The 13,807-nt window shown below is 41.3% G+C and overlaps 1 protein-coding gene across 6 annotated transcripts in view; it reads left to right on the forward strand.

The window, feature by feature from the left end:
- MAB21L3 (mab-21 like 3) overlaps positions 1 to 13,807 on the forward strand; it is a 54,804-nt gene that overhangs the window by 16,934 nt on the left and 24,063 nt on the right. For 4 of the 6 annotated variants that reach the window (XR_013774264.1, XR_013774265.1, XM_079305816.1 and 1 more), the window contains exons 3-7: positions 4,106 to 4,246; positions 6,322 to 6,393; positions 8,780 to 9,071; positions 11,388 to 11,569; positions 12,319 to 12,513. Coding sequence is in view for 4 of the 6 variants with exons in the window: in XM_079305816.1 (XP_079161942.1) it covers positions 4,106 to 4,246; positions 6,322 to 6,393; positions 8,780 to 9,071; positions 11,388 to 11,569; positions 12,319 to 12,513 (882 nt within the window). In the remaining 2 variants the exon portion in view is untranslated. The remainder of the gene's footprint in view (positions 1 to 4,105; positions 4,247 to 6,321; positions 6,394 to 8,779; positions 9,072 to 11,387; positions 11,570 to 12,318; positions 12,514 to 13,807) is intronic. The other 2 variants (XM_079305817.1, XM_079305818.1) reach the window with 2 other exon arrangements.

A 13,807-nucleotide genomic window follows, 5' to 3' on the forward strand; every position in this document is an offset into this window, starting at 1 on the left:
CTCATTTCTAGACAAGATTGGGTGAAGCTTCATGAGAACTGTATTTCTAAAGAGATTTCTAGGTTTCTGTTGCAGAATCTTATCTGTTGGTAGCCTAATTTTTCAAGGTGCTTGTGCTCTTCTTCTAGGTATCCTGAATTTTTGTTCCTGATCTGGAATCCTGAATGTGAGACTAGCTGTAATTGCCAGCATTTGAATCTAAGGAAAGGTCCTTGCCTCTCTCCCTGTTTGTTGGTCTTGGCTTGACTGAAACAAGACCGACACCAGGCGTTACCTCTTAAGAAAGATTTGTGTAGGAACTGCCAAGACAGACTGATATTGTTAGAATTCAGTCATCAGTCTGTCACCTCAGCTTAGGATACTTCTCTATAAACCATGATTAAAATAACTTGTCTCATTAGCACATGCAGACTGGAATCTCATTTTCTATTTTATAAGATATTCCAGCACTCAGTTTTTCCCCCATTATGAAATGAAATAAACCAGAATAAAATCCTCTGTGAAGCAATACTGTTTAATAAAAGCTCTAAGTGAGACATAATATTTTTTAAAACTGACATGTTTCATGGTGGTACTTAGCTAGATCTTGTTTTATAGTCTGCTTTCCCCAACAAAAAGCAAGATACCAAAGTGACAAATAATTTCAAAGTCAGAAAGTGTTTATTTTCTGTAAAGGATCACATATTCTACTACAATGAAGGGGCTGGTAAGAAAGGTTTTTTCTCTATGGAAATGTTTTCGTGGCAAGTATGAAAGTTCTCACAGAAATACACTTTCTTCAGGCATGCAGTGTTGTGCACAGGAAGATGATTCCATGAGAATCATTCAGAGAGCTATAACAGTGAATGCTTCTCTGAAGATTTAAAAAGCAGAGTTACAAAGGAGGGAACAGAGGGAAGCCATGCGCAGGAAGATGCTCATATGACAGCCATAGGTACAAGGAACAGAAGCAGATGTAGTTAAGTGAGGCTCATAGTTACCAATATTTTTGGTTATACTGAAAGTCTGTTTTCTAGCAACCCTGCAGCTCTGGTAGATTCTTAGTTTCTGCCTGCTCCAGAGTCTCTAGTCAAAGTGATGCTGCCTAACCTTCTGGCAGTTCAGCTGTCAAATGCTGCCTGTTTTTGGAAATAGGTCAACCACCTGGTCCAATGAATCTCAATAATACCAGAGATTTCATCCTTAAGCCTCTCGTCAAAGGAAAAATTAGAATCCATATGGAGTGGATGTGGCTGGGTAAATAAGAGATAACCCAAATGTTCTAAGAGTTCCTAATAAATCTCAATCCTGCTTCCTTCTCCCTTAATAAAACCTTAATTTACATTGTTATTTAGGTTTTGTGCATTTGTTTTGGCACAGTTCCCCAAGTTAGAGCTGGTAAGGGGAATGCCAGACAGAAGTGACTGTTGAGCAAAACCTTGCAATGTCTCTTCTCCCAATGTGTCTGTGCTGGTACTAGAAGTATCTGATGCCTTGGCTCTTGAGACTCATGTTCTGTTTTCTGATTTTTTGCCCTCTCTTCTGTAGGAAGGTTATATTTTCCAGTGATTAGGGAACTAGTTATGGTTAGCTAATTGTAGTGAGCACCCTCTGTCAGTCACATGTCCATTATTCTTTTATCCCTGCTCCAGTAATGGGGAGTACACATTGAAAGAGGTGTTTAGTCGTACTCCCTTGACTGTTTTTTTTAGTGTGTACTCTTATAATTTGTGAAAATTGCTGTAGCCTAGCCAGTAGGTGATGAAGGCAGAATTACATGAGGCCAGGCTGGGTTGAATTATTCTCCCTGGATACTGGAGGTGGCAAAAAATGTTTCCAGGTGCCCCTTAGAGAGAGCAGAGCATGAGCAATGCATACAGAGGGCACTCTAGGTCTTTGAGGTGACCCATTGTGACCCATTTATACTTTTTTATACTTTTCCATTTTAAAAAGTCTATTTTTTTGTCTAAAAGCTCTTAGAGATGGTCAACTTTCTTTGCCATTCACCATTTTTGCTTGCTGGAGAAACCATTAGGTATCTTGTTGAGCAAGACAAGCTTATTGGACTGTTCTAAAGGGTTGATAAACAAAAATAAGGTGAAGAAAATAGATACAGTATATTACAGCTAAAATCTTTCAGTGATTTTGTTTTTTTTAAAGCACATGTAAGTAGCTAAAACTGCTCATAGAGAAAAGGATGAATTGGAATGAGGAGGAAGGTGAATTACTAGAGAAATTAAAGAGCCTTATATAAACATAAAGAACTAGCTGGTGTTAAGATAGCAAAGAAACAAGATGTCAAGGGTGGATGAGAGCCCAGTGAAGGGAATATGATGCTGCTATCTGACATATTTCCCACTTCCAAAAGCTATTCAGGCTTAGTAAAAGTACTGTTAACTTTGTTGTCTGAGGGAGGAAGGTATTCAAACTCTGCTCATCTTCAAGGTCAGTACTAGTCAATTGCTGTTCACTGGTCAATGGTTGTGAGGCAAGCACTTTAGTCCATTGAATGGTTCCTTGTTGTGAAGAAGTGATTCTATTTGACCCCTTCCAGGGCCTGGGGACACATTTCAACATACTTGAGTGTTTTTGGCTGATAGTTCATTTCACATAAAGGTATCCAAAAAGACTTTTAAAGAAGTACTTGTCAATTATATTTTTTAAAAGAGAAAAGAGCATTGTTTAGATGCTGAAGAAGATGCTGAGTAAACAGGACACAGGAGTTTTAGAAAGCCATATGCTGCTTTGGGTTGGAACACACCTTTAAAGATCATATAGTGCTATTTCCATGCCCCAGACTGTGACACCTTCCACTAGACTAGGGCTCAAAGCCCCATCCTGCCTGGCCTTGAACACTTGCTGGGGCATCCACAGCTTCTCTGGGCAACCTGTGGCAGGGCCTCACCACCCTCACAGTACAGAATTTTTGACTTGCTGTTGCTTCCTTTTGGTGTTTGATAATAACAAATGACTGTAGCAATTATGTTTGACTGTGGTGATTGTGCTTTATCATTCACTTTAGCCAAATGATTAACTCTGTTTCTAGTTTCTTTTTTCTCTTGCCTGCAAACAATAAGATTTAGTAGAATATGGTGAGGAAAAAGAAGAATCAAGAAGAAACCAAAAGCTGCAACCAAATGAGATGAAGGATAGGATCCAAAAAAGAACAGTAGACAGTCTCAATATTTCACTCTGCATAAGTAATCCTGGTTGTATAAGTAATGGCAAATATGTTCATGAACTTCATTAACAGTAGCTGAATCTCCTCACTTCGGTAAATGTGTAAGGATATTTGGGAAATATTACATGTCCTTTATATGGTTCCTTCATGTCCCTAATGTTGAATTTCCTTGTTCAGATTGTGACAGTCCCCTTATGCTCTCTTCATTTCTAGTGATAAGTGAATGTTCAGGTTCACTTATATTTTTCTGAGTTGTCCACCCTGCACCTCAGTCTTTTCAAGACTCAGACATTTCACTGAAATAATTTTCAATAATTCATTATGCTACTGCTTCTTGAATTGAAGAATAAATAACCCTTTAATCTAATTCCCAATAGGACCAGCTTTGGAAAGATGCTTTCTCACTATCTAGGAGTACAGTTTCATCTGTACTTCAGCCATAAATGGAGTGTGGATACATTCAGTGTATAAGGTAGGCATCTAAATGATGCCACATACATCTACCACCTGACCAATGGTGGTAGACCAATGGACAGATCTGTAACTCTTGGTGTCCTGTCCGTTCTTGGAATAAAACATATCCTGGCTTTGAGAGTGGCTACCATGTGCAGGAAGTAACTGGTATTTTGCATCAAATGGATAAAGAATTGAGACTGTAGCTGTAGTTGATAACAAATTTATCTGTGTAATGAATTCCTTTCCTTCCATCCAAAGGTGTTGGCATGGAAATATCAATTAATGCTCAGAAGTCTTATATTTTGACCCTTTGGTATTCACAGCTCTGTCTCATAGTAAATTGGTTGCAATACACAGGGAACAATTTTTATTCCCAGTGCAGCACAGACACAAATGTTTCAGGATACTTTAAACTGATTTGTCTGCTTCCCACTGGAGACAAAGACTGCAGTTGCCTGTAACATGAAGTATCTTTCCTGGAACTGACAGGTGGAACGGCGGCATTGCCTAGTTTCCAGAGCAGTGGAGGAGGTGCAGAAAATTATCCAGCAGCTGACTGCAGAAATCAGCTACAAGGCTGTTCGATTCCAGGCTATCTCCAACTCTGGCATTCACAATGAGAATATTAAGGTATGAACAAGAGCTCTAATGCACTCTCTGGCAGCCTGTAGGCAATCAAAAAGTGATTTCTCCATTATGCACGTGTTTGTATGGGGAAATACCTCACCCAAAATACCACAGAGATGTGCTGACACTTCACTGTGGAGTTCTAGTGACTGGGTCATTGGCACTCACTCACGGACATCTCACAGTCAGGAGCATCAAAGAGAGATGGGTAAATCAGGCAGAGCCTCTTCTTACAGTTGCTATGTTTACAAAGAGCATCTATTGCCAGAGCTGTCAATCCACAAGCAGAAGGCAGACTTCTTTGGGAGACAGAAAGAAAAACTTACACAGTAGTAACGTAAGAAAAAAATTCTCGTACCTCCATGAGCTGTGACTCATATTTTTCACAGGTGGAAAAGCTGTCAACTCACTAAAGAGATAGAAAAATTAGAAGTCCTTCTACTATGAACATTAGAAAGCTCCTTCTGAAAGAGCTTTTATTCTATTTTTTCTTTGTCATGGATTGGAATTTCTTTTTTATTGGGAAGGAAAATGCTTGTTAGTGGGAGAAGTGAAATATCTCCCCATTTTAGATCTTCAGATGGGAAAATAATAATGCCCTGTCCCAGCTGTGACAGAAGACTGAATATTTCTTGTGACTCCATTAAACAAAAGTAACTAGTAAAGACACAAGAAACAATCACAGCAATGACAACTTCAGATGAAAACAATCTTTTTCCTCTGAACTAGTTGAAATGCTAATGTCAACCATTAGCCTAAACCACAGCCATTTACAGATCAAAACACAGCAAATATGTAAAAAACATGAGGCAACTTTTGCAGCTCTCTGAGACTGAAAGGGAAGGAGTCTTTGTATGAAGCTGCTGGAAGAGCATGGAGGTGGAGGCAAAATATAATCACCCAGTCTGAAATGTGACTATTGTCCTAGGGACAAAGACATTCAGATTCATAGCTTTTCTGGAATTTTGTGTATCCCAAAGCATGTGATCTTGTCAATAAGTATGGCCACAGTGACGTAAAGCAGTGCCATGTCCTGGTCCACAAGTTCCTTAGTGCCAGAGTCTGCCAGCTACCTCTTGTGCTGGAATAAACCTGCTTGGCTAATGAGGTCTCTGACAGGACCAGAGTCAGGGTGAAATTGTTGCTCTGGAAAGCAAAGCAGAACAAAACCACCAAGGCAATCTATTATGAGCAGGAACTTGGTGTTATAGTATATAGATCAGAACAAATTCTGCTTAAAAGAAATCCTCGAAATCTATTTCCTAAAAAGTGTCAGATCTGTTGTTTATGCTTAATTGAACCCAGTGTTACAAATCTATGGAAGTAAAACCTGACTGACTGTTCTGTATGTATGGGACAGCAAAGAATGGGTTGATGAGAAATTATTTTGGTTTGGGCTGTCTACTTCCAAAGATTGGAAACTTTAATACCATTACTGACATGCTTCAACATAGAGGAGACTTGTGTCCAATGGAAGTCAATGTATTCATTATTCTGTGTTTAATTTTGCAACATCTTTTTTTCTGTTAAATCTACAGTGATTTTTGAGAACTTTCAGCTTCTGGCTAAAAAGAATCCATTTAACATGGTGAGAGATCTAGATTTGTTGAGAAGTCTCAAACTGCTTTCTAAATATGAAGGGGCTGAGTGGAGAATAGTTAAGAAAAGTCTTTAGATATTCAGTGTTATTCCTGTGACCCCTGCAACAAAAAGTCATGCTTTAATAAAAAACCTGAAATAAAATTCAGATTAACAGAACAGATTATTTAATTTTTAGAAGTTCTAAGTGTTGGGGTTTTTTTTGTGGTGGCCTACCATTTTTGGAGCTGTCAATGGTGCAGAGATGGTGCAAAAGCTGTGGAGGCTTCAGTAAAGTTATAATGAAGAGGTATAGACTAATCACTGGTACTGCACTGTCCAATGGCATTGCCAAGTGTTTAATCAAGGCAGTGGGGGAATTTTCCTTTAACAAAGTCTGAGCATCCAAAGAAGCTTGCAGCTTTGCTCTGTGAATGAATGACCTAGCACATGCTTTCTCTCTGTTCTGTGTACTTCTTGTTTTCCTTACTGCTTCTCAGGATAAACCAGCTTTACTGGCCAAGTGGTCAGCTGTGCTTTGGAGGAAGCGCCCATTCCACCCATCCATCCAGGTACAAAGCCTTCCTGATGCCTGAGAATCCCTGTGCTTGCTTCCTCCTCACATACCTTCTTCTCCAGATAACTTCACCCACCAGATTGATTCTTCCATGACTGTTTTGTTCTCTGCACAAGACACCTACTTTTTATTCTCTCAAAGCATAATTATTTTCTTTCTAACCTAATGTTGCTGCCTCCCTGGAATATCCTGGCCAAGTTCACGAGAATGAGGTTGTATTTCATTTGCCCAGCATACTCTAGACAAGATTTTAATGCAGCAGAACTGGCCACAAGTTTGACACCCCAGAATTGGAGACTCTTGCTTAAGCCTGTGACTTTCTGGGGCCTGCACATAGTGTGTGAGACCATTGTGTGAAAAAGCATAGGTATGGGACTGGGATATGTTTAGGCCAAGAAGACACCAACTGCCCAGCTTTACAGTTCTATTCCTAGCCTTGTGTATAATTTGTTTTCTGGTAAGCCTTAGGTGGAGGACTCTTGTGACTTGCATTTGCAGACACTCACACAACTTGTGCAGCTCTTCCCTTTATAATCTGTTGGATACCAGTATGCACAATTTTGGTAGGGTTGGGGGCGGGGAATGGTTGTTTATCTGAAAATGTGGCTGAGGCAGTGAGAGGAGCAGTAACTGCGTGACAGTCATTGTATTTTTTCCTTATGGAGCCTATTACTCTATTTCTGAACTGCCCACAAGATTTCTCTCCCCACCAAACCTAATGTGCGCATACCAGCTTGATCTGCAATGCCATCCTTTTAGCATCCTTCTGCCTTTATGGTTTATATTTGATAAAAGAGCAACTTTCTGGTGTTTTCTTTGCTATTTTTGTGCTTCTGGCTGGCCATCTTTTGTTTTTCAAATCAGAGAAGACCAGCTGCTCCCTGTGAGAGAGAGAAAGAGAGAGAGAGAGAGGGAGAGACAGGAGGTAAGCGTAGCAAGGCAGCCCCTGCCCTAGGGTCCCTGAGTGAGATAAGACACAAGGAGGGTAGCTGGGTCAGCCAAGAGTCTGGATTCTCAGGAAAGTCTGCTGCTAAGCCAGTTCTGAGGTCAAGGCACTCCCCCATTCACTAGAGCCCAGGGCTAACCTGAAATGGGTGTCCCAGACCCATGAGCAGAAGGTGTGGGTAGAAGTCTCAGAAGGGCTGCTTAGGGACAATAAAGCCTGTTAGTGCCCTCAGGTCCCTGCCACCTCTGTGGTAATACTTTAAATCAGCTGAGCTAAGCTGAAGAAGGCGACCAGAGTGTTTTGGGTTATTACAGGAGAGTGACAAGTGTGTTTTGTTCACTGTGGGAGTAACCATCTCATAGCAGCGGTTGTCACTTCATATCCTGCTCATGCAGCAGCTTCACCTTACTTATGCCAGTGTAAGTTAGGCTTGGTAGCAAGTGGACTTGAAAAGCTCCTAAGCCAACATGGTAAATATCTGAAGGAATTTGAACACCCCTTCTGGAACCACAACTTCTTCCAAAGTAACACTTTGACATGTCTGACTATACCCAGGGCTAAACAAATGATGTTTTGTGGTGTTTGAGTCACCTTATTCTTTCCTTGCAAATACTGTCTCAGAACTCATTTTTATTGGAAAATGGTTATTCCTCAAGTGAGACAAATTAACTGGCTTGCTAACAAGCCTGTTTAAGGCTTCTTTGTCCATTGATTGCTGCCTCCATCCTTACACTGTTTCTGTCATGCTTATCAGGTGATGCAGTTCCATGCATTACAGCTGGCCAAGACCTGGATTTATTTCTGAGAGTGACACTGCCTCTGTAGGCTCAGGCAGGTCACTTGCTTTATGTCTCTGTCACTTTAAAGGCCAATCAAGCAGAGTGAAACACTTGTGAAATTAATGGGCCATAGCTTTATTTTGCTAATGTCTGTAGCGGACTTTGAAAGAGATCAGGAAGGTGCACTTTTTGCCCTAGTTATTGCTAGTATTAGATTCTGGGCTTATCTCAAGTAACAATTCTGGGATAACAACTAGCACTATTTGGGTTTCCCTTGTCTGGATCTCAAAACATACTCTTTCATGCCTTCCTGCTCCTTGGAAGCTGCTGGTTATTACATGTCATAAAATTGCCAACTGGAAATAACAATAAAAAGGGGAAAGCATGACAGGTGTGGTAGCAAATCTGCCAGTGAGCTCTTATCTTCTAAGAGCTTCTCATCAGATGCCTTCTAAGACAATCTCCTTGTAGTCTGCATGCCTCTAAGGTAACCCTTAGGCAGGTCCTGGCTGTTTTCAGTTAGTCCCATCATACCATGGTTTTTCCTTCTTTTCAAAGCCCCCAGTTTTACCTAGTACTTCCTCAACCCTGTTTTCCTTACTTTAGCTCATGGATCTGCCCTTGTCTCCTCTCTAAATCTCTGTGAACTCTCCTAGGTCTTAGCACCCAGCCATTTCCTCATCACAGTTCCTCTGCGTGGCCTGACCGGTTACAGGGAATCCCAGGTGCGGCACTGGCGCTATTACACCGTGAATGGAGCCAAGCTCCTTTCCTCCGTGCGGGACCCTGAGGAATTGCATCAGTGGCTGGAGGTGGAGCAGTTCTCAAAAAGCCTTCAGCAGTGGCATGAAGAGGATGTGAACATTGAAGGTGATCTGGTTCCAGCCAAAGTCCTTATTGTCTTCCGGGATCTGGTGGAGAAGTCAATTGTCTCCTGTAACCTTTCCAGTGAGTTTCGTGGGGACAGGTGTAAGGGAAACAAACACACACACAAAGTGTTTGGCTTGAATGGTCAGAAGCTGAGCAAAACTCTCCAAAAACAAGGAAGCCTTCAAGTGACTGCAATGATGTACACAGACCTACATTGAAGATAGAATTCAGTAGTTCTTGGGCTCTTTGTACTCAAGATGTTACTCTTTTCTTAGGAATTTGGGTAGGGTCTCCAGAAACATCACCCTCACAGTTCAACTAAGAGGCAGCCCAGATTTTTAGAACATTTAGGAGTTTATTTGGGAAAAAAAAAATCTTTCTCTACTACAGCACCTGCAATATGTTTGGATTATCAAGGAAGGTAGTATAGGAAAATTGGATACCAGAAAGATGCGTAAGTTTGAGGAGAATGTGTTTGAAGATATTTATAGGGCAGATAATGCTCTGGGGAAACCTTGGCTCCCTACAGCTTTCCAGCATGGGATGATGGGAACTAAGTAGAAGAACTTCCACTGAAGAAAAGTATGTTGGACAAATGCTCTTTCCCCACTGTCCAGGCTACTCCTGTGGTGCATCTTCCCATAGCATGTTTCCAGGATTACTTTATTCATCAGTAGCCTAATGAGTCTTCTGTATTTCTGAGCAATAGAAGCTATTTCCACTCAACTGATCGCACATGTTAAAGTCAAGCTCTGCTAGATAATTGCATTTTTTTCAGGAAATACTTGTTATCATAGGAATGGAAAGGTGGATAGGAATGAAATTTCACCACTGAGGCTCACAAGAAGGACCAGCTGAAACAGGCTTGCTTCTGAGGCTTTATTTATGTGAAAGTTATTGTGTTGGTTCAGCAGTCACATCAAGTTATTGAGTCAAAACTGAGTATTGCAGGAAAGGTACTTGCAAGGACCCCAGAGAGTGATGTTTAGGTTGGTGATTCTGATGCATTTTTTGTAAGATCCACTGGAAGGAGATGAGCTAAGATGAAGTCAGGAGAAGCAGTTGCCATTTTTGTTTGTTTCTGTGAAGAATGGACTTTCTTCATCCCACAGTATGGCTAAAGTTACAGAAAAATGTCACTGATTGCTTTCCTGTTTTTTTAATTCTTTTAGCACAAGCAAAATCAGTTTTTGAGGTGTCTCACTTTTCTTTAGTGGAAAAGTAGGTGTAAGCATTGTAATGCTTTTGGAAATTCCATGAACATATTTACATGTTGACACAGTGATTGCTCTAATATTTTTCACCTGCTAGGGATCCTTGTAGGATCCTTGGATCAGAATAAGGATCCTTGGAAACAGAATCGTTTCTGTTTTGATGCCACGCTTGGCTCAGCAGGGAAATAGCACATAGATCTTCTGAGGTTTATGAAGTTATTCTTAGGATGGACTCTACTCTTTGCAAGATAATTTACCTCATGAATTGCTGTTGCTCATGCCAAACAAAATGAGGTGGAATAACACACTGCTATTTAAACTTTCACTCTTTAAAGTGAAAGCTCAGGCTTTCACTTCAGTGGGTTAGAGGATGAACACACAATTGGCTCAGATGTCAGAGCTGAAGGGACAGTGATCCTGCCAGAGTGACTGGGCAGAAACTTCTTCCATGAACTCAACTGGACCAACTGGAAATATCCCACAAAGTCCATTAGTTGCAGCTTTCTCTTCTTTCTTTACTCTTAGATTGTGTTCCCAGAGATGAGTCACTCTTCTTTCACACTGAGGAAACTTCTTTCCTCCAAATCATCTTGGAACTAACTCTTCTTAACACTCAGCACTTTCAGTAATTAGCCCTTTCTGTGTGACTACTCTGCACAACTGACCATAAATTGTGGTATGGTCTTCTGTGCAAGTCCAGAAGCAAACCTTACAGATACCCCACAAACACATTCTGAATAACTGGCAGTGGTAAGTGTAATCTGGCAAGGGTCTGATCTCAGGTTCTCTGAAGGAAGAAGAACATCTTTAGATGGGAAGTGTTCATCTGGTCCTCTCCAATCTGCAGTGATCTCCTTGTAGTGTACCATTAGAAATGTTAGGTTGTACCACTTGTCTAGCTTAATTTTTAAGAAGCTGATCCTAGGGCTTAAGAGGACCAACAAAGGGGAGAAAAAGCATGATAATTGAGTGTAAAGTTAAGAACTTTGTTCTTTCATCTTCCTGTTCTCATCCCCTGGGATAGACTTACATAGATTTAGGTTTCTCTTATATTCTTCATGTGTTATTGAAGAGAAAGTGCTGAGACAGACCAATAGAACTGCAGGGTCCTAGACAACCTCTTGCTTGACCTGTGGAAAAGGGCCTTTTATTTATATTATCTTCTCTTGTTCTTTCACAGGTAAAGTGACAGTGCTGGAGAGCTTCAGCTCAGTGGTCCGGGTGGCTGTGGAGACATCAGAATCCCAGGTAGAGGTGGAGCTGGTCCCTGCTGTGGAGATTCCAGCTTGCTGGCCTGAGAAAGCCCGGTGGCCTCGTTGCCTTAAGCGTTGGCCTTCTCAGGAAAAAGTGCAGTGCATCAAGGTAAACAGTGTAAAAAATACCCTTAGCTCTGGGATGGAATTTACCTCTCAGGTGTCTGACAGTGTTTTCCCAAAGGAAAAACTGCATGGTGATGGCAGCAGGGTTAGAAGACATATTCTCTAAAGAGTGAAGAATGTTTCAAAATATTCTGTCAGATCTTATTTGGATTTTGTTTTCCCCCCCCTTACAGTGGTGAATTCTGTAGAAAAAATCTGAGTTAGCTTTTTATTGTGTGATGCTGATGTGCATTATTCTTGCTCTGCCTCATGAACGATTTCAGCAAATGGGCTTCTGTCTTGCAGTTTTCCCTCCAGCTCAGTCCCATCTTTCCCTACAACACCCATGGCTGGATTCTGGCACATCAGCTCAGCCCCAGCTGCCATGTTCCTGCAGGTCCCATTCCACCTTCCAGTCCTGTTCCCCTCTTATGCACAACTTCCCACTCCACAGGAAAGTGCCTGCAGAGCTGCACCTCTGCTTTAGTGGCACTGCTGGTACTGTGCTTTATGGCTCTAGAACTGTGCCTTATGGCTCCCTGTAGTAACTGATACCAGCACACAAAGAAACAATGCAAAATGCATTGTTTCAACTAAGAGTTAAGATGGGAGCACACCTCATGTGTGCTGCCTCTGCTAACCCTTTTTAGAATAGTCTTCAAGAGATGTCATGCATGCTTTTGTAACTGCTCTGTGCATTACTGGGAGAAGTTTGCCTCTGATCTGTTGTCACACTTCCTCTGTTGTTCACAGTCGCTGGGTTTTGACCTCCTGGCCCGCTCTAATTATCACTGGCAGCTGTGCTTCTCCCGTGCTGAGCACATCCTCATGGAGGGACTTGATGAAGATGGTGGTTGTCGCATGAAGTGCTTCAGGGTCATGAGGCAGATGAAGGAAGATGTCTGGTGTGCTGGAAATAAGCCTGTCATCACAGCTTATCACCTTCAGGTAGGCATTACCCTGATTCCAACATGCAGTCGTGGGGTCTGTTGTAGTGGCTTCCATCCAGTAATGTCAGAATGTTGTGGTGTAGCATCTGTGTAACTTCTAAGGTAAGTGTCAAAACTGTTGTACCATTTCATTGTGTTATGGTGCCAAGGAGTTCACTAAATTTGTGTTCCACACTTCAATAAGAAACTAAGGCCTGCAGGAACATTATGAGTGCAGCGACATAAGTAGAGTCAAGGCCTGTGCTCTGTTTTGACTTCACATTGTGCTGATGTCTGTCATTGTACACTTACTTCCTGCGTCTTGAATATCCCAGCCATCTATATCCGTCTGTCTCTCTCGTGGAAGATGGTTGTTTTTTTCTTTGTGGATATGCACCAAACAAAACTGTCATAAATGAGCATTATTAATGAATCAGGTGCAAACTATAGTAGTGTTCCACCTGGGGTAAGAAGGGAAGAAAGAGTTAAAGGGGTGATGGCATCCTCCCTGTACCTATTTCAGAGTTCAAGATGGTTTCAAACAAAATTTGTGAAGAAGAGAGAGAAGACTCTGGTATGACTGTGTCCCTACCTCTAACAGCTGCAGACACAGATGAGCCACAGCACCATTTGTTAGATTATAGATGAAAAATCCTGCTTTCTGGAACTCCATCCCCCTGGAGTTGCAAAGAGAGGTTGTTGTACTTTTCTCACCTTGAAGCCTCAAACCATTAGGTTCCTACAGTAGGTACTGATCTTTTGGTGTCCAAAACCAGATGCAATGCTAAGATTTCTCCTAAAAGAAAGCTGGTAATCATCAAATGCTGTTATAGTCATAGCAATACTGTAAGTAAAGATGGAATTGAAAAAAAAAAAAATGTGTGAGGCTGAATATACCTTACCTGAGTGCAAAACTCCTCAGTGCCTATAAGAACAGCCTGATGGGAAAACTCGTATGTAAGACAAAGTGGAAAACCATTTAACCATTAGGAACAATGTTTTTCCCCCGGCTGAAGGAGCAGATGTGCAAGAAAGTGCTGTTGCGTGGACTCTTGATCAAATTAAGAAACCATTTAGAAGCTCTTTAGTTCTTTACTGTAACTGTACTTCCAGCTTTTATGGCAAGAAAGGATTGGTTTACCAGACAGAAAGAATTTTTCAAAATTACTCACATTAAAAAGAAAAACAGGAAAAAAAGAAAATTTAGGGAAACAGTCAGTGGATAAACCAGCAGTCAGACAGAGGCTTAGTGTTAGGTTTCTTCACATTCTCAGGTTCCCCCTGTCAGAGGTACTCAAAAATTAGGATTAGAC

This window comes from Erithacus rubecula (genome assembly GCF_903797595.1).
Source record: "Erithacus rubecula genome assembly, chromosome: 1".
Taxonomy (NCBI): Eukaryota; Metazoa; Chordata; class Aves; order Passeriformes; family Muscicapidae; genus Erithacus; species Erithacus rubecula.